At 40.0% G+C, this 21,609-nt stretch overlaps 6 protein-coding genes across 8 annotated transcripts in view; 3 read left to right on the forward strand and 3 right to left on the reverse strand.

Moving 5' to 3' along the window:
* Positions 1-1,067: 1,067 nt before the first annotated feature.
* Positions 1,068-6,096, reverse strand: si:ch211-107p11.3 (GT1 domain-containing protein). Its single transcript, XM_037099150.1, has 7 exons — positions 4,977-6,096; positions 4,685-4,859; positions 4,512-4,582; positions 4,252-4,425; positions 3,295-3,392; positions 3,148-3,219; positions 1,068-3,063 (listed from the first exon to the last, which is right to left on the reverse strand). The coding sequence occupies exons 1-7, from the start codon at positions 4,990-4,992 to the stop codon at positions 2,920-2,922; spliced, it is 750 nt and encodes a 249-aa protein (XP_036955045.1). The 5' UTR covers positions 4,993-6,096; the 3' UTR covers positions 1,068-2,919.
* Positions 6,097-6,250: 154 nt separating this feature from the next.
* LOC119020070 (cytochrome c oxidase subunit 6A, mitochondrial) lies at positions 6,251-8,642 on the reverse strand. The gene is made up of 3 exons (XM_037099153.1): positions 8,485-8,642; positions 6,668-6,810; positions 6,251-6,569 (listed from the first exon to the last, which is right to left on the reverse strand). The coding sequence occupies exons 1-3, from the start codon at positions 8,585-8,587 to the stop codon at positions 6,480-6,482; spliced, it is 336 nt and encodes a 111-aa protein (XP_036955048.1). The 5' UTR covers positions 8,588-8,642; the 3' UTR covers positions 6,251-6,479.
* A 1,326-nt stretch (positions 8,643-9,968) lies between these two features.
* Positions 9,969-13,060, forward strand: LOC119020067 (C-type lectin domain family 4 member E-like). Its single transcript, XM_037099149.1, has 8 exons — positions 9,969-10,034; positions 10,496-10,579; positions 10,661-10,744; positions 11,394-11,480; positions 11,567-11,617; positions 11,704-11,843; positions 11,935-12,050; positions 12,732-13,060. The coding sequence occupies exons 1-8, from the start codon at positions 9,986-9,988 to the stop codon at positions 12,883-12,885; spliced, it is 765 nt and encodes a 254-aa protein (XP_036955044.1). The 5' UTR covers positions 9,969-9,985; the 3' UTR covers positions 12,886-13,060.
* A 2,007-nt stretch (positions 13,061-15,067) lies between these two features.
* LOC119020069 (phospholipase A2-like) lies at positions 15,068-16,644 on the forward strand. Of its 2 annotated transcripts, none has more exons than XM_037099152.1 (4): positions 15,068-15,166; positions 15,262-15,418; positions 15,500-15,627; positions 16,347-16,644. In XM_037099152.1, exons 1-4 carry the CDS (start codon positions 15,127-15,129, stop codon positions 16,469-16,471), a joined length of 450 nt encoding a protein of 149 aa, XP_036955047.1. In that variant the 5' UTR covers positions 15,068-15,126; the 3' UTR covers positions 16,472-16,644. The 2 variants fall into 2 exon arrangements, with proteins under 2 accessions (XP_036955047.1, XP_036955046.1); XM_037099151.1 differs by having other exon boundaries at positions 15,069-15,166; positions 15,259-15,418.
* A 1,974-nt stretch (positions 16,645-18,618) lies between these two features.
* LOC119020132 (phospholipase A2-like) lies at positions 18,619-20,695 on the forward strand. 2 transcript variants are annotated; one of them, XM_037099263.1, is made up of 4 exons: positions 18,619-18,813; positions 18,932-19,088; positions 19,172-19,299; positions 19,799-20,695. In XM_037099263.1, the coding sequence occupies exons 1-4, from the start codon at positions 18,774-18,776 to the stop codon at positions 19,918-19,920; spliced, it is 447 nt and encodes a 148-aa protein (XP_036955158.1). In that variant the 5' UTR covers positions 18,619-18,773; the 3' UTR covers positions 19,921-20,695. The 2 variants fall into 2 exon arrangements, with proteins under 2 accessions (XP_036955158.1, XP_036955157.1); XM_037099262.1 differs by having other exon boundaries at positions 18,625-18,813; positions 18,929-19,088.
* Positions 19,956-21,609, reverse strand: part of prkab1b (protein kinase, AMP-activated, beta 1 non-catalytic subunit, b) — a 5,432-nt gene continuing 3,778 nt past the window's right edge. Inside the window, exons 6-8 of the mRNA XM_037099261.1 lie at positions 21,456-21,589; positions 21,301-21,369; positions 19,956-21,003 (exon numbers count right to left, since the gene is read on the reverse strand). Of these exons, the coding sequence (XP_036955156.1) occupies positions 20,926-21,003; positions 21,301-21,369; positions 21,456-21,589 (281 nt within the window). The 3' untranslated portion in view covers positions 19,956-20,925. The remainder of the gene's footprint in view (positions 21,004-21,300; positions 21,370-21,455; positions 21,590-21,609) is intronic.

The following is a 21,609-nucleotide window of genomic DNA, read 5'->3' on the forward strand; positions in this document are numbered from 1 at the left end:
TTGGAAGCTCTTGTTTAAAACGATACAATATCCTGTGTTTGATGGTATCAACAGGACCTAAAGGAGGATATAAAAATAAATAAACAGTCAGATTTTCAACCCAGGGCTGTAGAGATATTAACGCCATTACAAATGTTTTACTTTGTCTTCAGTGACTCTTTCTGATCCTTTTTATTCATTAGAAAATAAAAATTATATCACATTTCACTGAGTTTCTCTTTTTTATATATATATATATACTTTTGTAGGTTCAAACACATTAAAAACTGTAAACTGCACAGAGTTGGAGTTGCAGTTGGAGATTTAGCTAAAATCCAATATTGAGCTATTTTTTTGTAAACAAATTCGCTTCAGATGAGAATTAAATCACGTTTTTACTCATTCTAAAAGAGAAAAGGCTGTTAGATCTCCAGGGAAAGTCACGTGTGCGTTCAGAGACTATGAGGCGCCTTTAATGAGACAAACATCGTGAATAAAATCAGTTTTTTCACTTCATGCTTCTGTTTGACGCTGTGATCGATCCTGTTCTCACCGCTCGATTAACGCTGCCTTCAGAAACACACCGTGAGCGCGCGCAGCTCTCGTCAGCCAATGGCGGGATTAAAACTCGATCGATCTGGAATCAGCTGATCGGGGAGCGAGACACTCGGAGATATCTGATCCATAGGGAAGTCAGGAGTCATGATCGGGACCTGGATCGACTCGAAGTCGTCCGAAGGAAAAACTGCGCTTGTAAATAAGTCGCTAAGGTGTCCGCCATTTTGACAGAGAACGAACCCGGAAGTGGATTCAGCTCATCTACAATAACAAACAAGACCGTTTCATAAAATATTAATCTGACATGAAATAACCGGTTGTATGATGAATATGTTGATCCACGAAGAAAGTCAACATTATTAAAATGTTCTTAAATTAAAAGCTTCTGAAAACTCTTATTATCTGTTATTAGTAGATTTACTGTTTCAATGAGTTTTTAGAGACACAAAATGTTGTTTAAAATGTTTATGTAGCTGCTGAAAGTGGAGCTAAAATAAATAAATACAACACAAGAGTGGAAAAACAAAAATAACTGTACATGAAAAAATATATATATTTATCATTAGGTGTGATTGTAACATTATTTATTATTATTTAAATAAACAAAACTTCATTAAAATGAACCGATTACATTTTCTGTTGGGATTTAAAGTAAGACATCTTCAACAGTGTACTACAGGTAGCTTAGTCCCATAACTTACATTTGACACTGTATGTATCCTGTGCTGGTGGCAGAAATCTACCTCACATTACCTGATTACAGGTGTTTCATGGGGGTTTGTCCACAATGTGTCCAAATGATACACACCAGGTAACAGAAAGTGGTCTTGACAGGATAAATAAGTTACCTGGCTTCACTTTCTGCAGACAGACCAGGCAGAAAATATTAAGTGTCTGCTGGTGTCCGTCAAACATCAGCCTGTCAGCGGCTGCAACCATCTGAAACCACAAATTACATTTCATGACTTTCTTTATGCTGCCTTGTCTAATTACTGTCTCCTGAAGTTGTGAGTATGAATACGACAAACAGTTCCTTCAGTACTCATCACTGCTGCTGTCATGTGGTTTAATGGACCTAGAGACAGACGTTTGATTCATTCAGTGTAAGTCAGAGATGGGAGCCAACAGAAGCAGTGCTGGGCTGTAACTCATGTGATACAGGAATCCTCCTGAGGTAGAGCAGCTCCACAGCTTCATGACCTTCTGCTCTGAACCTGCACTGTGAGGCGACAGTGACAGGAAATACACAACCAAAGATTCAAACGCCGTCTCAGTCTGACCGCGATTAATACTGTCTGTTCTGTCACACGGAGCAATCCTACAACAATAAGAAAATGGCTGACACTTTGTTTTAGGTGTTCTTTTGTAGGCTAACCATGAAGAAAGCATCTCTCTGGTTCCCTCCACAGAAATCCTGTGGGCGGTTTGATTATTGCAGAAAATAAACTCTTTGACAGGTTTATGATACAAGATCATCTTCACAGATGAGCAGCCCTTCTGTGATTTTCAAAGCATAAATAAAATCACCGGAAGTAAAAAGCTACTCAACAAATTCAAGTAAATGTTGCGAACTGTTCAGCCGCTTGTTAGCAACTGGATTTTTAAAGACATGCAAACAGGCTCTAAATCAAAATGTGTCATAGATCAAATCATATGAATGAGCATATCTTACGATTGTGTTAATCATAGACCTTATTTCAAGTATTAAAGTAAAAACCCGTTCAAAACATCCTGCCGACTTTGAGACGTGGCTAGCATAACGCTGCTGTGTTCTGGGTTGTCTAGACGTAAAAACGTAAGAAATCTGACAAATGAGCACCTGAAAAGATAATGGAAAGTGAAAATCAGGAGGAACATTCAGCCACATTTCCCAATAAAAGGACATATTTGTTAATAACCCATTAGCTTGCATTTGAAAGTACAGGTAACGTTAGCATCCATCCACTTCTTAGCTAACTTTGAAGTTTGATGGTGTTAAACAATATGATAGCAAAGGTGTAAATTAACTCTTAAATATCAGCGCTCATCCTGGACATGTTTATTTCAGTCTGGAAGTTAAACACAATAGATGTTAGCGGATGATATGTTAGCCAGGAGGTGGTTGAAGGCTAATGTTAGCCACTCGAAAGTGTGTTTAAACTGGAAATTGACCTGATTTCCCTCCAGATTTTTATGATCAGTCATTGAACATCATCTCAACAGTCAAGCGTGACATCAGAGGAAGACCGCAGTCATGTGACTGTATTTATGCTCACCACTGGTTCAGGAATGGAAGAGCTTATATGACTGAATTGTGTGACTGTTACAATTATTTGACCTTAAATTAAACAAGTTGAACATTTGTGTTATATATATAAAAAAAATAGTATTATTGTCACTTGGTCACATGAGCTGTTTATCAAGTAACAAGATCTCTTTCTCCAACTTCTTCATTTTTAGCGCTCTGAATGCCATCTGCTGGTCTCGGTTCTCCATCTCCTTTCGGAGGTAGCTGCAGTAAAGAGCTCTTAAGTCGTCTGTCTCCTTCTGCAAAACAAGTTTAACGACACATATTCTTACGTTGTTCTTAAACTAATCATGACCATAACCCACATCAGACACACGCCTCACCTCTATATGTCGACCACCAGACGTAGCAAATGTGGAGGTAGCCCTCTCCTGGATGCTGCTGCTGTTCAAATCCTACAAAACAAAAGTCCAGATGTTAATTATTCACAGACAAACACCTCAAAGATATACATGTTTATAGGAACTTACCCCTTCGAAATGAGAATCGCTGACGTCGGTCTCGTCACTGCTCAAACTCTCTGGTTCAGTCTTTGTTACCGGCAGGAGGAGGACGGGATGACCTGAGACTGTAGGAGTGAATTACAATATGATAAATTCCTTTTAAATCAGAGGGAGAATTTAGACCTGGTATTATAAACATGTCCTGAGTATATTTTCAAATAAACACGTAAAGCACAAACATACAGATACAATATTTTCTACATAAAGAATTAACGGAAAGTGTAACATTTGCTGAATTAACAAGAAGGTCCAAATACTGCAGAATGAGTCAGAGACAGAGTTTCACAGTTTATAAAGTGTCTCCAACTCAACAACTCACTAAACTGACACATTTGTTAAGGGAGTCTGGTGACTTTCTCCACGGGGACAAAGAAGTTGCCTATAATGTTCCTGTTTAGTGTCTTTGTAACATGTGACATGTTCAGATCAATAACATGTTTCTTCTTTCATAAATGGAGTGTAAATGGTGAAATCAGTGTAAACAGTGTGTTCAAACAGCTGATCAATGTTGGCAGGTAAGACTTTAGCACTTTAGACACAGAAGGAGACAGGCTGGTACAGACATGCTGCCACAAACTGACACTTTTTACAAGGAGACAAACAACTTCAGCTGAAACATTTAATGCTGAATTTACAACAAGGACACAATGAGTTAGAATTTATCATGAATAAGTTTCACACAGTTTGTTCAGTTTCTCCTCACGCAACAATTCTTAAAATCAGACGATTTGTTAAGGGGGTCTGGTGATATTATGATTTTTAGTTGTAGCTGTTGTGATTTCTTATTCTTCAGAGGACTCAAGTGAGCAGTTGGTCCTTAAATTAAACCAGTAACACATTTGGATCTGTGATCTACATGATCAAATCTCAAACAGGGACAGTCATACCTGTACTATAGAAGCCTCTCACGTGAAGCACACCTACCACTAATAAAAGAGCTGCCAGATCCAGTCAAAGGTTCTATACAGGCCCCTCCAGGGAGGACCTCCACCCTCAGCTTGCTGTCTTTGTGCTGCAGCACGTCCTCCTCTGCAGAGGTCAGTGACGGTGTTGCAGACCCTCCTTCATTCCTCGACACCCCGGCCCTTCTTCTTTTTGCTGCATGAGGATAAATCTGAGCAGTTAAACACTCACCTGGACAATTCACCTCTTATAATCTTATAGATCTGCAGACACCTGGTTACCTGTTTGCACTATATTTTTGTGTTTGACTTTCACCTGCTGCCACGACCTCTTGTAGCCGCTGTCCGACACACTGGGAGGTGATGGAGCAGAACATGTGTCAGTCATCTTGACACTGTTGGAAGGTTGAAGTCACAATATGAGGCTGAAAAACATTTTTAAATTAAATTCTTACGTGTTTATTTTATCAGCAATCCTCTGCCAGGCCTCCTCCCTCAGTTTGGAGGCGCTGGTCGTGTTGGACTTGGCTGTTAGAATCTCTCTCTCCTCTTCATACAACTTCAAAATCAGTTCCTGCTCTTTGGGGCTGAAAAAATGAGCCCTCTCATTTTTTCTCATCATCTGGAAATCTATTACATAAAAACAAACATATAAATATAAATGATTTTCTTCATGCATGAGTCCAAAGTGACAGAACTGCAGCTCACAGTAAATGTGATGTATTGTGTGTAATGAGCTCTCCTCACCTCTGTCTGGGTTCATGATGCGATCCGTTTTTCGGAGCTCGATTGATCTCCCCTTTATGTCGAAGCGTGAACGCGCAGTTATCCGAGATGTTTCAATGCTAGATTTAGTAATCAGATGTAACCTGCAGGACGTGAGCCGGAACAGATCCGGGATTCATCGATGGATAAATCCGACCCGTGTCAGGTGATCAGCAGCTGCGTGCTCGGCGGGAACAGGAGGAGCAGACCCGGGTTAAAGAAGCCGGATATCAGCGAGCTTTGTTAACCCAGGATTTTCTAATTCGGCTTATGGCGCGTTCACGTGAGAGAGGTGGAGTCGGGAACAAAGAGTCACGTGGTGCAGGCATCAAACAAGACGGAATTAAGCATTGTTAGACATAAAGGTGTAAGAACTCACGTGAGCCTGAAGAATAACAGGTGCAGACACGCGGATAGAAGCCGTGTTGATGTTAGCAGAGGAGAACAATCACATTTAAATCCTTCAAATCCTCAACATGTTCTCTGTGGTCTGTTGACTGTCCTGTTATTTTAATTGGGGGAAATAAATAGAAATGGAGGCACAGCATGTTCTTCCTTCATAAAGAATATTTAACATACAATCAGTGATTGATACCAGCTGATGTAACTCCAGTCTGCTCGTGGTCGTCAGCCTCAGGTGGATTCACTGCTCTCACTTTTATAGCTTCATTTTTCAGATGCTGAAAGAAAACATTAACATCTCAAATGTGTGGAAAAAAAGCTGATTATGTGGCATCAACGTTTTCTGTTTATATTTGAGTAGAGCTGCACAGTGAACCAGATGTTTAGAAATGACAATGTGGTTCATCACATGATCCACATCACAGACGCTGCAATCGTTTGACAAACTGGCCGACAAAACATGTTTGTTTGGTTCAGACCTCAACAAATATCACAAACTGATGACTTTAATGGTTTTATTTTGAATGAAAATGTAAAAGAAATGTGATGCAGTAATGATCATTTCTACGAGTAACAAATTTTATTGGCAGCTGCAACATCTGTCAAAATATGTCATTGTTTTGTTTATTAACCACGTCCTTCACACTGGTAGTAAGAAATGACTAGTTGTATTTTGTCCCACATTAACAAAAACAAGTATGTTGTTATTAAAGACATTAAAGATGTTTGTGTCCAGTTTGACAGAGTGAACCAGCATGCACCATACCAGGAGCTTCACTGTTTGGACCTGTGTGAAAGTCCTTTAAATACTCTGAAGGTGAAAACCCTCAGACACAGAAGACATAAACAGTGAATTGAGGTAATAATAATTACTTTATTAATGGTAATTCAGTTTTTATCAGACATTTTGTTTTATGGTCCAGAACAAATAAACAGTTGTTTCAGGTGCCCCGTGTCGAGAGCACAGAGGTAAACAAATGGAACAAAGATAGAGCGTAAACTGTAAATGAGGAGTGGTCCAGTAACAGATGCTGATGAAGGAGGACTGGTCCCGGTGCCAGTTAGGAGGTCTGGATGGAGGGTTTACTCATCTTGATCCTCATAGCCGTCGGGAAGGGCGTTAACATGTGGGTTGTGGAAGAGAGTTTTGTTGCCATCACCCCAGGGGAAACGCTGTGGGAGTTACAACATAAGACAACACGTAAGTAAGTCAAAATGTGGCCTTTAAAATATTTTGGAGTGTGAATTACTGAAGCAGCATGAAGTTGGACCTTGCTGCGAATGCGAAGGTGGCTGTAAGGGACAAACTCGGGCCGCTCGTGGCTGTGACTCTGCTCCTTCAGGTACATGTTCAACATGCACACTGCCACACCAGGCAGTGCTACCACGAAGGTGAGGATCTTCCAGGTCCGGGCTGGAAAAGGAGACGATGTTGAATTTAACAACCAAGAAATTATTGTATATGTTTAAGATTGTTGAGAATTAAATCAGTCTTCAGACACACAATGCTCCTTTGGGACATGTTTTGTTAATTGATTTCATATCTGCACTGAAAATCCAACTTGAGGAAATGTCAGCCAACATAAATGTGAGTGTAGGACGCCACCTTCTTAAATACACTAATCATGTAGATACACAGAGAAAACAAATACACGTTACATTTAAAATGGGCCATAAACACCAAGAACACTCACTATAACAATAATGTGAGCACCCACACTGATGAACAATAACTTTGTGTCATTAATGAAAATGGATATTGATCACCTGCTGTGTGCTGCACAGAGAAACAAATATAATTTTATGAAACAGGAGACGAGTTTGCAGATTCCAACACCGTCACAAGACTTGTTGTCTTTTGAAGACAAGTTTTATTAATAACTTTGTATAAATCATCATCAATTATCCTCATAAATGTTAAAGAGGACATCAGTAAAGACAAGACACTTCAGAGACCCGATCATACTGTTTGGCAGTATGTCTCAGTTAAAATGACAACATTTTGACAAAATGACATGTAATTTGCAGCCTGAAAACAGTGGTTAATACAGCATGAGTTATTAGAGTAGACCATCTAAAGTTGCATGAATGTCTTTAATTACATAAAAGAACTCTTGTGACTTCATTTTGCATGAATATGTCCCCAAAAATCAAGTAATTGATGTTCCTGTAAATTCAAATGGATTCTGACTGTCAGTGTGATTTAATAAATGTGCCAATTAGAGACGATCAAAGTCGAAGCAGCTCTCTGATACAGAGCCAGTTTACCACGATACATTAAAGACCTCTATAAAGGTCCCGCATAAGTCATATAATGCCACGTTAGCATGCTGTTAACTAAGGTGACATTCAACCCAGAGCAGATCTGTCTTTAAAAGACACAGGAGCCTCGAACTAGCTGGATATGATTAATTTGATGTTTTACTGAGTATTAAGAACCACATTCACATTTTTAGTCGGTTTGATAAACACCTCTCGTCAACATTATCGCTGCTGAGTTGTCACATCTAAATCATTAAAAGCACAAACTACATACATACAGGATATATGTCTTTCTGTGCTAATCTCTTCGATGTCCACGTTTATTTTGGTAGTGATAACATTGTTTAAGTTTACCAATGCCTCTTTATCAAATATATGTTCATGTGATTTGTCAGATTTCTTAGCTTTAACTGTACTTCCTTCTTTTCCTAGTGAAGAAAACTCTGCAGTGTGGTATTATAAACAGGGAGGCGGCAGAATAACTTGATACTCGTTGACCTGATGTGACACTTTGTTGTTGCTCTCTAGCTAACAGGACGTATTTTCGTGGCACTTACACTTTCGAGCCACGTCAATAAATTGTAACTACACAAATACACTGAGAATTACAGTTTTAATGAGTTGACAGGTCGGAAAACACAAAGGATCACAGTTGAAGAGCTGGTGTTTGTGGCAACTTCTTCAGCTAGATGCCCGCTCAAGGATGTTAAGCTAACCGGCTAATGCTAAAAGCTAACGCTAGCTCAGCAAGGTCACGGTGAAATTTGTCGTAAAAACAAATGACATTAAACGCAATTCATAACGCAAAGTGAAGCGATGCGGTTACCTGACTGCTCGCCGTGTTTGTGAGCAGAAGCAGAGAGTTGACGCCGGCTCTGGGTCAGAGAAGACCGCAGCAGCGCCTGAGAGAGCCGTCCGAGAGCCGCCATTTTGCTTTTCTGAGAGACGCTCAGACCGGAAGCACTTTGTATAGAATAAGTCACGTGGGGGTCAGACAGCGCCGCCGTGGCGCCAAGCGGCGAGGCTGAGAACTGCAGAGAGACTCTTTTTGTTTTTTCCAAAGTCATCTTTATTGCAAAAAGGGGTTCACAATTCAGATGTGACTTACAGAAATATACATATGTAATAATGAACGAACACATAGAATACAAACAAGCAGAAATAAAGCTTTGCCAGGGGAAACTTATAAGTCATCAAAAAGAGAAAGAGGACCATATGTTTACAGTTTTAACTGCCTTTCTGTTGTTGTTGTTGGTCTTCTCGTTAATCTTAAAGTGTGTGAAAGCTGTACTTTGTATTTATTTATAATCAAATATATACACTCCAGTCAGCAGACAAAGAGTCACTGCTGATGCATTATTTTAATCACACTACCTTGCTCACAATATTGATCTCAAGGTATTTAATCAAAAATATCAAATACTAATTTGCTGCCCAGTCCGAACATTTATGAAGCACTTTAGAGGAGATAAAGTAATGTATATGTATCTTTTATAATTATCACACAACGTACAATAAATATAGATTGTATTAACAAAGTCAACATTGTGTGTGTTACGTATTGACTGATCAGGATCATTCAACAGGAGCAAAATACTTACAGTATATATAAGCCGGTCCAACATTTTGATCAATTTAAGATACCGTTCACCTTCTGGTCATTCACACTCGTAACCCTCAAAAATAGCTAAAACTAAAACATAAAACAGTCATTTTGAAAATCTCAAATTTTTAAATTTATAGTCTCCTGCTGATGCCTCTGTTAGCTTTCTCTGTTTGGTAGATTTACAAACATTACCAATAAAGTTGTAGACAGTCCTGGAGTAACTTTCTTAAATAAAACAAGTCAATATCATGTATACTATCACAATATTAATCTAAGATCATATCAGCAGACCTGCAGTCCACTGATTAAAGAGTGTTATTGATGATTTATTGTAAAATACACTGATTCAAGTTATTTCACTTGTTTGACCTGAACAATCCCAGTATTCAAGAAATGAAACAGATGTTTCCAGGAGTTGAAATGTACTTTATGAATCATATTTCTTGTACATCTTCTAATAGTTCACCCAGAGTTTAATTGTTCAGGCCTCAAATAAAAAATATGAATAAAACAATGTGGGAAAAGAAAAACTCTCATGCAAGCACCTCACATTCTGTTACAAACTCTCTCCTGCTGTCTGATTGTGGGACGGTTGATAAATGATAAATAATAACTGTCTTCAAACTGGCACATTAAAAAAAAACAAACAAACAAAAAAACGCTTCCTGTGATTTAAATTCGGAAGTGTTTCTCTTTAAAGGGGAGGACATTCTGTGATCTCATGGTCAGAGTCCAACCACAGAGAATCAGATGTATTCTGGGTGATGACGGTAAGTGATAAACATTCACTTTGTTGTTTTAGACTTTATTTGTTATTTAAATATCTTTAGAATTATTCCAGAAATGTGTAGTAATGTGCATTAATCACTGCATCAAGTGTGTAAATAATCAGACTGTTTAATCATCTTTATCAGTGAAGACGAAGGTTTTCTATCATAATGTACATTTATTGAGTTATTTAGTGAAATCAGCTGCATTTCTTTGATCATGTATATTCATTATAAAGTATATAATGACAGAATTCTCTTTTATTTATTGAGCCGTTAACTATTAACACATTTAGCTTTGAAACAAACAAGACAGATTTAGTTGACCTCTGATTTGCGGCTGCAAAATAAGGATTGACTGAACTGTATCAGTTTTTCTTTGACAAATTGTAAATGACAGTTTTACAGTGAGAAGTAAATATGTTTACTTGTTTAAAACGCCTTGAAAAACAAATCTCTTTCAGTAATGGACGCTCAGTACCAGCAGTTCAGCTCATCTGATAACGACTCAGTTCAAGGGGGTCACAGGATGTCTACACAACCAGCAGGTACAACATGTCATTGAATGTGAGCCAATAATCTCAAAAGTCAACTGAGACTTTTGAGATAAAGTCTGTGTGTGTCCGCAGGGATGAAGAGGGTCGTGGCCTACATCCTCTATACAGTCCTGGTGGTGCTGCTGCTGATTCTGCTGATGGTCACCGGCGTTAAATGTATGTTTTTTTAAGTTATAATATGTAAGATTTCTGCAGTAAAATGTCTAAATGCTGCTTGAGCCTTTGTTTTATATGTTGTTTAGGTGTGTTCTTACATCCAACAGTGTTCACTCAGAGTAACGGTGCGTTTCATTTGGTCGCTGTAACTTCCAGGAGAGTGTCAGAGCAACGCGAATAAAACTCCTCGATGGTGAACAACAACAATAAACGTTTAAAGCATCAAAACTTTGGGATTACAGGACAGTCGGTTGCCACCCCAAACTGTCATAAAACTAGGCTTGAGCTTCATGTAAAGTTTTAACTTGTCTGTGGTTTTGCAGAAACGTACTTTGCCAACATTTATTCGGGCAGTTGGGTTGAGTAAAGTCCAGTCAGCAGTCGACGATACAGAACAGAAACACCCGACACTGGAGGTCACCTCACCGATCACTGCTGCAGTCAGGCTGATTAACAGGAGGGAAGATAAATCCACTTTTTAATCCCAGAAGTTGAACAGTAATCTCTGAGCTCTCCTCCCGTCGATCAGAGCAGAATCTGATGTTACTCTGGCCGGCTCACTCATCAAAAATGTCTTTTGTTTTGTTTCGATAGAAAAGGTGGATATGATCGATAAATCACATTTTTTCTTGTCTCATCACTTGACAAGTCTCCCAGCTGAACAAGGAAATCAGCGACATCAAAGGTCACCTGGCGCGAATGAGCCATAAAGGAGCAGGTTCATCGTCCACTGCAGGTCAGGAAAAGGTTTTCAGGTCTTGATACGATGATACGAGCTGTGTTATTGATGCCCGCTGCAACTAAAGGTTTTCAAACTAAAAGGTGCTGCACCTGTGGAGGAGGTCCCCTTGCAGAAAATTACCCCAGTTAGAGGTAAACACTGAATACTTCAGGTGCAATGACATTCTGCGTTTACTCCCCGACCGATCCCTCTGGACTCTTTCCTTTCGCCACCCCAGGAGCATGTAGGGAGGGATGGGTGTCTTTCCAGGGGAGCTGCTACCTGCTCTCCGTCGCTGCTGTCACCTGGAGTCAAGCTGAGGAGAAGTGCCGGACACACGGAGGACACCTGGTGGTTCTGAACAGCGTGGAGGAACTGGTGAGGTTCAGTTTACGCCAGTTTGGTTCCATGTATTGTAAGTGTGTGAAATGGCTTAAAAGTAACATGCTGCTGTTGTTTTTATTTTGAGGACTACATTTCGAAAATAGTTGAAATCCAGCACAGCTACTGGATCGGACTTGTGGAGCGAGAACATGAGGGACACTGGAGCTGGGTGGATGGAACCGACTTCAACTCAACTCCAACGTGAGTCAAATATCATGCTGTACAAAACGACGACATCACAGAGAAATATTTGGTTTGTGGTGTTTAATTTAAACATATTCAACCTGGGGTTCCAGCCTCCACCAGATGCAGCGAGCTTTATTTTGAAAGTCTAACCGGATGTTGATTGAAAACTGGCTCAAAAATGAGTCAGTGGATTTTTTTATTACAGAGGTTTGATGTTTACACAGCTGTGCTTAAAATAAGTGATACCAAAAAAATATGTTTCTAACTCAGTAGAAGGTTCAAGATTTTTTTATTTTAAGCTCATGCAGATTTTGTCCACAGGGGGCGCCAGAATCAACATAAAACAACAGCTCCTTGTAGCGGCTTTAAACAGTCTAGACTGTAATTTAAGATATAAACTTAAAAATTAGAAGAATAATCCTGAACAGAAGCTACAAGCATCGGGGAGAAGATGCATTTTTCAAAGTATAGCATGTTAATCATGTATGATAGTTAAACCCGGAGAACTGACGCCACATTTACTGGAATTAATCTGATCAAAATTCATTTTAATATCTATTTTTGCACAAACTGCATCTGAAGTTATTGCTTTTGCTGTTATTTGTACAAATTTTTATGTTTAAATACTAATAGAAGAAGAACTGAGAGATATTATTAAATATAGATATAAATTGTTCTGTCTCTGTTTGGCCTCAGTTACTGGGACGAAGGTCAGCCTGACAACTGGGACTACAGACAGAACGGAGAGGACTGCGGGCAGATTCACGGATCTGAACGACGCAAGCGTAAGATGTGGAATGATGCAGACTGTCACCTGACGTACCGGTTCATCTGTGAGATCAGGTCCTGATGAGAGACAGTGAACCTCTCAGGAACCTCTCAGAGCTCCTGAACCCACAAGAAAGACAGAAGATGGAGGCTGTGTTTCTGAAATCAGTTCCTCTGTAGTTAGAAGAGTTACATCATACGAAGGAGTCAAAGCTGTGTGAGGCTTTTGTTTGACAATAAAACTTTTATTACAATGACACTTTTTCTCACTTGTTGATTTGCCCACAGAGGTCACGGGGAAGGTGAGCGTTACTTGTAAAGGCTCATATACACAGTCAGTGTGCAGGAGGAAATATCGTCCACAAGAGAAAAGAGTGCTCACAGATTCACTGATTAGCTGATCAAACTCTCCTCTCCCCTCGAACCCTCCTGTCAACGTGAAAGTGATGACAGGGAGTCAAAACTAGAAATCTAGTGAATCTCTTTTCCTGTAACATTGCTGTGCTTATGGTCTGGTTTGGTTAAGGCACAAATATCATTTAAGGAAAATCATGCTTTGGCTTAAAATATCTGTTTTGGTGCCACAAACCCGGTTGGAAACTGTCCTGAGGTCTCCTTAAAAACTTCCGGTGGTGGTGGAGTCATGTACTGAATATGAACGTATCTGTGGTTTGCAGAAACATTAACTGCCAACATTTTATCCTGACTGTGCTGAAAATGACAGACGTTAAAATCTAGATTCATGTCCTTGTGGTTGTTTTGCTCTGTGCACCAGTTAAGTTGTTCCTGAGCTGCGGTGTTGAATAACACGCAGAACATCACGATGTCACAGATGTTTGGATACCAAATACCTTAACTTCATCATTTCATCCTCTCAGACATTTGTGTAAAAATCTGTCGCAATTAGACGTGAAATCTTGAGTGATGCTCAAAAATGTCTGGTAACTGGTTTATGGTCTGACCAGCTGCCAGCAGCCGAGCCGTCCGTCCTGACTGTGCAGCTTGAATGTAAAGAGATGAATAATAAACATAGTTGAATATATACATACAGGACCTATATGCACATGCTTTTGGCTCTGGGGGGGTATTACATCTATTAATCCTTCAGATTTAACATCAGAACTCTCGGCCGGAGACGTCCTGTGCAGTGGAAAGTCGTGAGAACTGCTGCAGGTGGCGTCTGTTTAAACAGCTGCTTCAAATTCAAAGTTATTTAAAGAAGCAAAATGCAAACCAGAGAGAGAGCAGAGAGAGAGGAGGGACGGAGCAGATAGATTAGGGAGCGCTCGATTAGGAAATGGGTTATATTTGATATAATATATAGATATATGTAGTGTAGCAGCCAACATGTGACTTTCATTGGATCTTTTTTTTTATCGCTGTGTTTCCTGCAGCTGTCTGAGCTTTAATCTGAGCTCTTATATGTTAAACAAAGAAACACACTCACACCTCATCAACAATACGAGCGATTAAAGCAGCTCTCGTTCACAGATTTTGCTTCATTTCACTTTTAAAGTCTCAAGATGACGAGCAGCTCAGCGCGTAAATGTTCAGAGAGAGAAAAGAAGATCAAGTATTAGATTAAATCAGAGCAACATCAATTCTTGTGTCATCCATAAATGCAGCACACCTCATCATGAATGGACAGCGACAGATAGCTGACCAATAAACATAAAATAAAAAAGGGGGCTGCCTCTCTTTTTGTCTGCTTTTTTCTTAAAGGAACAGTTCACCAAGAAATTAAAATCTTTCATCAGCATGAAGGGAGGAGAAGATGACTGACGTTTTATACTTCCGGGTTGAACTACTCGTTTCAAGATGTCCGTCGTTGAGAAAAAGGAATCATTGTACTGACATGATTAAATGTTTCATGAACAGATTCTCATGATTGTAACGTCTCCAAATATGTCCACTTACATCTGAAGGAGACAAATCATTCCTGAGAGGACAACAATGTGAACATCTTGTCCAGAGAAGACAGACTAAGACAACACTGCTCATCCTCCTACAGTCCTGTACTCAGTTCTCCTCCAGACAGCTGAACAACCATTCATTCATTAGACGCAGAAACTAACATGAAGGCCGGTCGGGTCAGCGACCCACAAGTTGCCCCGACGTCTCTGAAACTCAGAGCTCACACGTGTCACAACAAGTCTGGTTGTCTACAGTACAGCACTTTAGATCCTCCAAACACAGAAGCTTTGTCAGGTTATTGTTCAGATTCAGTTCCCACCCACTTGCTGCCGTCTTATCTCTTTCTCTCACTCTCCCCTCACTCTATAAGAACAGCTGCACCAACATCCAAGTTTCTCTGACTGCAGCCATGAATGTGTCGGGTCCTCTGCTGCTGCTGCTGCTCACCGGTAAGAAAACACCGACAATATTCACCCATGAAAACATCATTACGGCTCTTACTATTCTTAGGATTTGTTCCTGAGTTATCTGTGTTCCTCAGCAGCCTGTATGGTCAGCGGTGGGATGCTGCCAAGAGCCTTATGGCAGTTTGGGAGCATGATCCAGTGCGCTCAGCCCGGCGTTAACCCCTTTGTGTACAACGACTATGGCTGCTGGTGTGGCTTCGGGGGGAGGGGAACTCCTCTGGACGACGTGGACGTGTAGGTCCAGTCATCACACTAACAACAAAAAAAGAAATGTGGTATTCCTCGAACACTCACTCGCTCCTCCTGTGATCTCAGGTGCTGTAAAGTTCATGACAACTGCTACAAAGCGAGCAGACTGACTCCTGGATGCACGGCTATCGCCGACCTCCCTTACGTTCTCGTTTACGATCACACCTGCTCCAACCAGCAGGTCACCTGCTCAGGTGAGAACAAACCAGGGTGTCAGGCTCGGAGCAGTTCAGCTCGGCAGGTTGCAAGAAACTCCAGCATTTACAGTAGTCAGTGAACGAAGCATAACTGAAACATCTGGTGAGATTAAAGGGACAGTTCACCCCAAAATCAAAACCTGGAGACTTATTTATCCTTCAAGATTGTTTGAGTTTGATGTGCAGAGTTTTTTAAATTGGCCGTCAACCGCCACTTATAATCGATTAGTCATCAACTTAATCTATTTGCAACTATTTTGATGATCACTTCATATATTTAGATATTTTTTAAAGAAGTTTTTATGTTGTAGAAAAAAAAAGATTGACGTTTCATAGACCAAACCACTAACTGATTGATCAAGAAAACAATCATCTGACTAACCATGAAAATGTAAGTAAATATAAATCATCGGTCGCAGCCTTCGTTGGCATTTGAAGTTCAGTAGAAAGAAAATAGTTCCAACATCAAACTGCTCATGAGAAGTTTATCTCGAGTAACCAGGTCATGATTCCTTTAAAGAGACATATTTAAAAACTCTGCAACAGACAAATAACACAACTTTTGGTTTTGTAGCGAACTGTCCCTTTAAACAGCTGTAAATCTCATAGCACTCTGGTGTTAATTGTGTTTAACCTCGCTGTCTCTTTATGTGCTTCATGTTTTCTGATCATTGAGCTGCTGTAATTCATTTCCTCGCTCATTTCTGTCTCCACAGCGACCAACAACCAGTGCCAGGCTGCTGTGTGCGAGTGTGACCGGGTGGCGGCTCACTGCTTCGCTCAGAACCAGTACAACCCCGACAACAAGAACGTGGATAAGAAAGTCCAGTGTGTCAACTGAGTTCACCAACAAACCACAACACAACACAGCACAACACAACACAACACACACCAGATTCCTTTTCAGAGTTTAATCTCTTGATGATTTGTGAATCAATCCTGATCTGCAGAAGTTCGACTTTGTAAAGAAATAAATGCTTCATTAAAATAAAAACTAGATGTCAGACTTTCTCAGTTTGGATTTGAACCTCTCTGTGTCCTCGCGTCTGTTTGCTCACGTCTGCAGAGCTTCTGTTTGAGAGCTGCTTATCTCACAGTTACACTGAAAGATTACAGGCAGTCGCTTTTTACAGACCAGTTAAAGGGACAGTTCACCCAAAACCTCACAGACAGGATGAATTTCACCAGTTTGCATGCTGCAGTATCCTATTTCTATCTATATTTCTAACTCAATAACTCACTGAGACATTCATTAAGGGAGTCTGGCGATTTTGGGTTACGAGTTCAAGAGTTCAATGCTTCTCCTTCTCCTTCGTCTTCTTGTCCATGTCGGAAGACTTCCTGTGGTCATGGAAAAGATGTTAAAGTGTTTCAGGAGGGTCAAATTATCGGCCTGCATCAAGCAAAGAAAACAACTAAAACCACTAAACTGTGTTCAGAACTGTCCAACACGTTAATAAAACCTGGATGGATGGTGGTGAACCATCGTCTTCCAGGAAGAACTGTGGTGAATCTTGAATGATCTTGATGGAAGATCACTTAAACATTTGGTGAAAATCAACAGTAGAACTCACGACTGTGTTTAATAGTGGAAGTAAGAACATTTCCACACAAACAATGTGAAGAGAACTGAAGGGACTGGGACTCAACAACAGTGCAGCCTTAAGAAAACCACCTAACAGTGATGCTGATCTGAAACAAAGGCTTCAGTTTGTTATGGAGGAGAAAGATTGGACTCATGATGGGTCACGAGTTCTGATGAGTCCAGATTCACCCTGTTCCAGATTGATGGCAGCATCAGGGTGAGGAGAGAGGCAGATGCACCCATCATGCCTGGTGCCGACCATACCAGCCTGTGTAATGATCTGAGGTTGATTCAGTTGGTCAGGTCAGCTGACTACCTGAGACGAGCTTCAGAAGCTTCAAGCAGCGGCCCGACTCTCCCATCATCACAACAAGACTGTGACCTAAACCGAATGCAACTCTGGACGGAAATAAATGTTGTGATATTGTATAAGTTGATTAAAACGATGCCACAGTGAATGTGTGCTGTAATCAAAGCTGGAGGTGGTCCGATGGGCTGCACAGTATATTTCATGAGGACCGGTCAGAGTGTGATCAGTGACATCAGAGATTAATTCGACCCAGATCCGGAACAGAATCCGGGACATCATAGATCTGGACCAGCGCCAATCTGATCAGGATCCGGCTCTTTCTTTGTTTCTACAAGATAAATATGTGATCTTATTATCCTGTCCTGTTAGGACGCCCTCCTATATCATATAAATCATATATATATATATGATCGTAATATTTACATACTCACAAGGATGTGGACTTCACTGGAAAGTAAAAGAAGGACATCAGAGATAAGATTAATTATTACACAACATTTCTCTGGTAGAGACAAAGAGGTGACTGATCCTGATCAAACAGGTGCTAATAGACAACAATAGTTTTAACAGCTCTTATCAGTGTCACTGAACACACGCTATAATCGGTCCTCATAAACTTTACGAGCTGTTAAATTCTTATCTTAAAGCTTTTTCTACCCAACAAATTCAAGTTCTGTGTTTTCACTCTGTCAAACAAGATGACGAGCAGCTGAAATGTTTATCGAACTGAGAAAAGATGATCAACTGTGACAAAACACTGGAAATGTTCACATGTTGCAATATTTAGATAAAGCAAAGCCAAATATTTTTGTTTTTGATTTAAAAAAAAAACAACATTTTTCAAGCAGCATCATAATGGACCTGAACATCACTATTGAACATTTAAAAGAACTTTTATTCTGGCTCTTCACTGGACGTCTTTTCAAGTCATCACAGACGTTAGTTTGTTTCTGATCAGTGAGTTTGTTTAATGAACTGATTGTCACACTTGGAACTGAACCAACAGACAGTTTGTCAGGTACACCCTCATTTAAAGTTCACACCCACCTGTGTCATCTTTTCTCTTTTTTTCTCAACTGCTTCTCTATAAGAACGGCTGAACCAACACCCAGACCATCTTCACCATCCAGACCATCTTCACCATCTTCACCATCTTCACCATCCAGACCATCTTCACCATCTTCACCATCTTCACCATCTTCACCATCTTCACCATCTTCACCATCTTCACCATCTCTGCCTGCAGCCATGAACCTGTCAGGTCCTCTGCTGTTGCTGCTTCTCACTGGTAAGAAAAGAACTGAATATATGGATCCATGAAATGATCTTTATGTTTCTTTCAGGTCTTTCATGGACATTTCTCTTCTGCTGATTTAATCCGTATTTGTATTTATGCACCTCAGCAGCCTGCACAGTCAGCGGTGAGGATCAGAGCAATGCCGTATGGCAGTTCGGGAAGATGATCCGGTGTGTTCAGCCTGGTGTTAACCCTTTAAAGTACAATAACTACGGCTGCTACTGCGGCCTCGGTGGGCAGGGAACTCCTGTGGATGAACTGGACCAGTAGGTTGTTTTTCAGTCAGTATTTATAGAACTAAATAAATGTGGGATTTTCTCAAACATGCACTCTTTCCTTCTGTGTTCAGGTGCTGCAAAGTTCATGATGCCTGTTACGGACTACAAATGAGTGATCCTGAATGCAAGGGTTTCTTTAAAAAGCCATATTTTATTATGTATGATTACACCTGTGCAAAAAAACAGCCGACCTGCTCAGGTAAGACCGAACCAGGATGCTTTAACTCAACAATTTAAACATCAAATTTGAGGTGTTTTTACACACTTTAGTGGTAAAAATCTGCAACGACGCTGGTGAGAATTTGACGAAAGGCTTGATATTAAAGGATCAGTTCACCCCAGAATCAGGAATGCATATCTGACCTGTTACATTATTTTACTTATTTTTGTTGACTGATTTGGTGTTTAAATGCAACACTGACCGTGTTCACTTAGAGCTCGGTGCAGTTACCTGTTAACAATATGCATATTTCACTTTGTTGCTTTAGTTTTTGTTTTGTTTCTGTAACTGATGTTATAACTTAAAATCAAGTGTAGTTCCCAAGATTCCAGGGTAGAGTTCATCTGTTCCTGGAGTAGAAAATGTCTAATTTTCAGAAGAATATCAATCTCTTAATGCCATGTCAGTGTCATGTCTTTAATTCATTTAGTGTTTGTAACATCACAATCTGCATTTTGTGTATTTTCTGTCTCTGCAGCGTCCAACGACAGGTGCAAGGCTGCTGCATGTGAGTGTGATCGCAGGGCGGCTCTCTGCTTCGCTCGGGCCAAATACAACCCTCGACACAAGCACCTGGACCAGACACGCTGTCAAAAATGAGTTAACCAACGAAACACACAAGAGAGAACGTTGGATTTATCTTTAAAAAGTTTAATTTCTTCATGATTTTTAAACAAAACCTGATTGAAAAGAAGTTTGATTCTATAAAAACATGTTTAACTTGATCAAAAACAGGAAGTGAGATTCTCTGTGTCCTCGTGTCTGCAGAGCTTCTGTAGCAGGTTACAGCTGAGCTGATCTCACCATCCAGTCACAGTCTCTTATGATGTTTACTGTCAGTTAAAGGAACAGTTCACTTAGAAATACAAATCCAGTCAACATCTCCTCCCTCCATGCTGATGGAAAGTCGGGTGTATCTGGGGACTAAAACTTAAGAAAAAAACATCATAAAATTCTCTAAAACTACATTCAAACTTTGCTGAATTTGCTCTTAGCATTTCCTGTTAGCAGTGAATCTGTGGATGTACAGACAACTGTCACTGATCACTGTGATACTGAAGACAACTTAAAATATTGCACATATGAGGAGCATCATTTCTTTGAGGTGTTGTAGTCCACAGAACAGTTCTGGAGCTTCACAGTAAAACAGAGTTGCAGTGTTCTGCTAAAGAACTGAAGCAGCTGAAACTTGATTTAAAATGTAAAAAACAACCAAAACAACATGAAATGACTGGATTTTCATTTGTGGGTGAACTGTTCCTTTAAAGAATAATCAAAATCATGTGTTGTGTGTTTGTGCATCATGTGTAACTACAAATCTACAGACAGATCTGTACCAATCAGTTCAGCATTCAAATAAAAACATTCACGTGTGTTTCTTGTGTCTTCTGTCAGTTTCTGATTGATACTAACTTATAAGACAGGAAGCTTTAAACTCTCATTATTATGGATCATACATCGACATCATTGGGCGGCAAATTAAAGAGAAAGAAGGTAAAAACATTGGGAGAATATTTAGGTCCACTTTTAACAAAACACTCCAAGTAGCAGCAACAACACGTTATTATCATTTCAAAATAAGAGTCCGGCTCATGGCTCTGTGGATTATATTGGCTTGTAGAGAAGAGTGGTCACATACTTCTTTTTGTATCGGTGTGTTGCGCTGAGAACCATCACCCCATCCTGAAAACAAAAGCTGAAGTTAACTATGTTTTTATCACTTCTGTCTCGATTTAATAGGAAAGATCTTTTGAATATAATTATTGATATTCAAGAATTGAGCTGCAGCACTAAGACTCTGGATAAAGATACAAATATAAGGGAAAGTCAGTGAATATAAAATTTAAGGTAATAACATTTCAGCTTATGATGAAGCATTTATGATGCATCGAGATCTTTTCTGTAACAGATAGAGGGGTTGATCCATAGCTCCTCCAGATTTCACAATAAAAGCACTTGTGTTCCAGGTGAGCATGTTACCTTGATGGAGAGGGCGTACAGGTGATTCAGCATCACATGGTTTGGTTCTGGAAGCAGCGTCGGGTCACACTGATGAAGAATCACAGAGAGGATGAATTTCACTAGTTTTGCATGATGAAGTAACAGATTTAGAGAGTCGTGGAGTCTATACTCACAGAGACTCCTGTGTCCTTGTTGAGCAGCACCTGCAGCAGGTGTGGAGGTAAAAAAGGAGGATTTTTGATCTTGTCTTCTGATCGGATGACATACGGATCCTGTTGGTACGGACCAGGAGGGGAACTGGACAAGTCTGTTGAAGAGAGACCACAC

The sequence above is a fragment of the Acanthopagrus latus genome, chromosome 5 (genome assembly GCF_904848185.1).
Source record: "Acanthopagrus latus isolate v.2019 chromosome 5, fAcaLat1.1, whole genome shotgun sequence".
NCBI lineage: Eukaryota > Metazoa > Chordata > Actinopteri > Spariformes > Sparidae > Acanthopagrus > Acanthopagrus latus.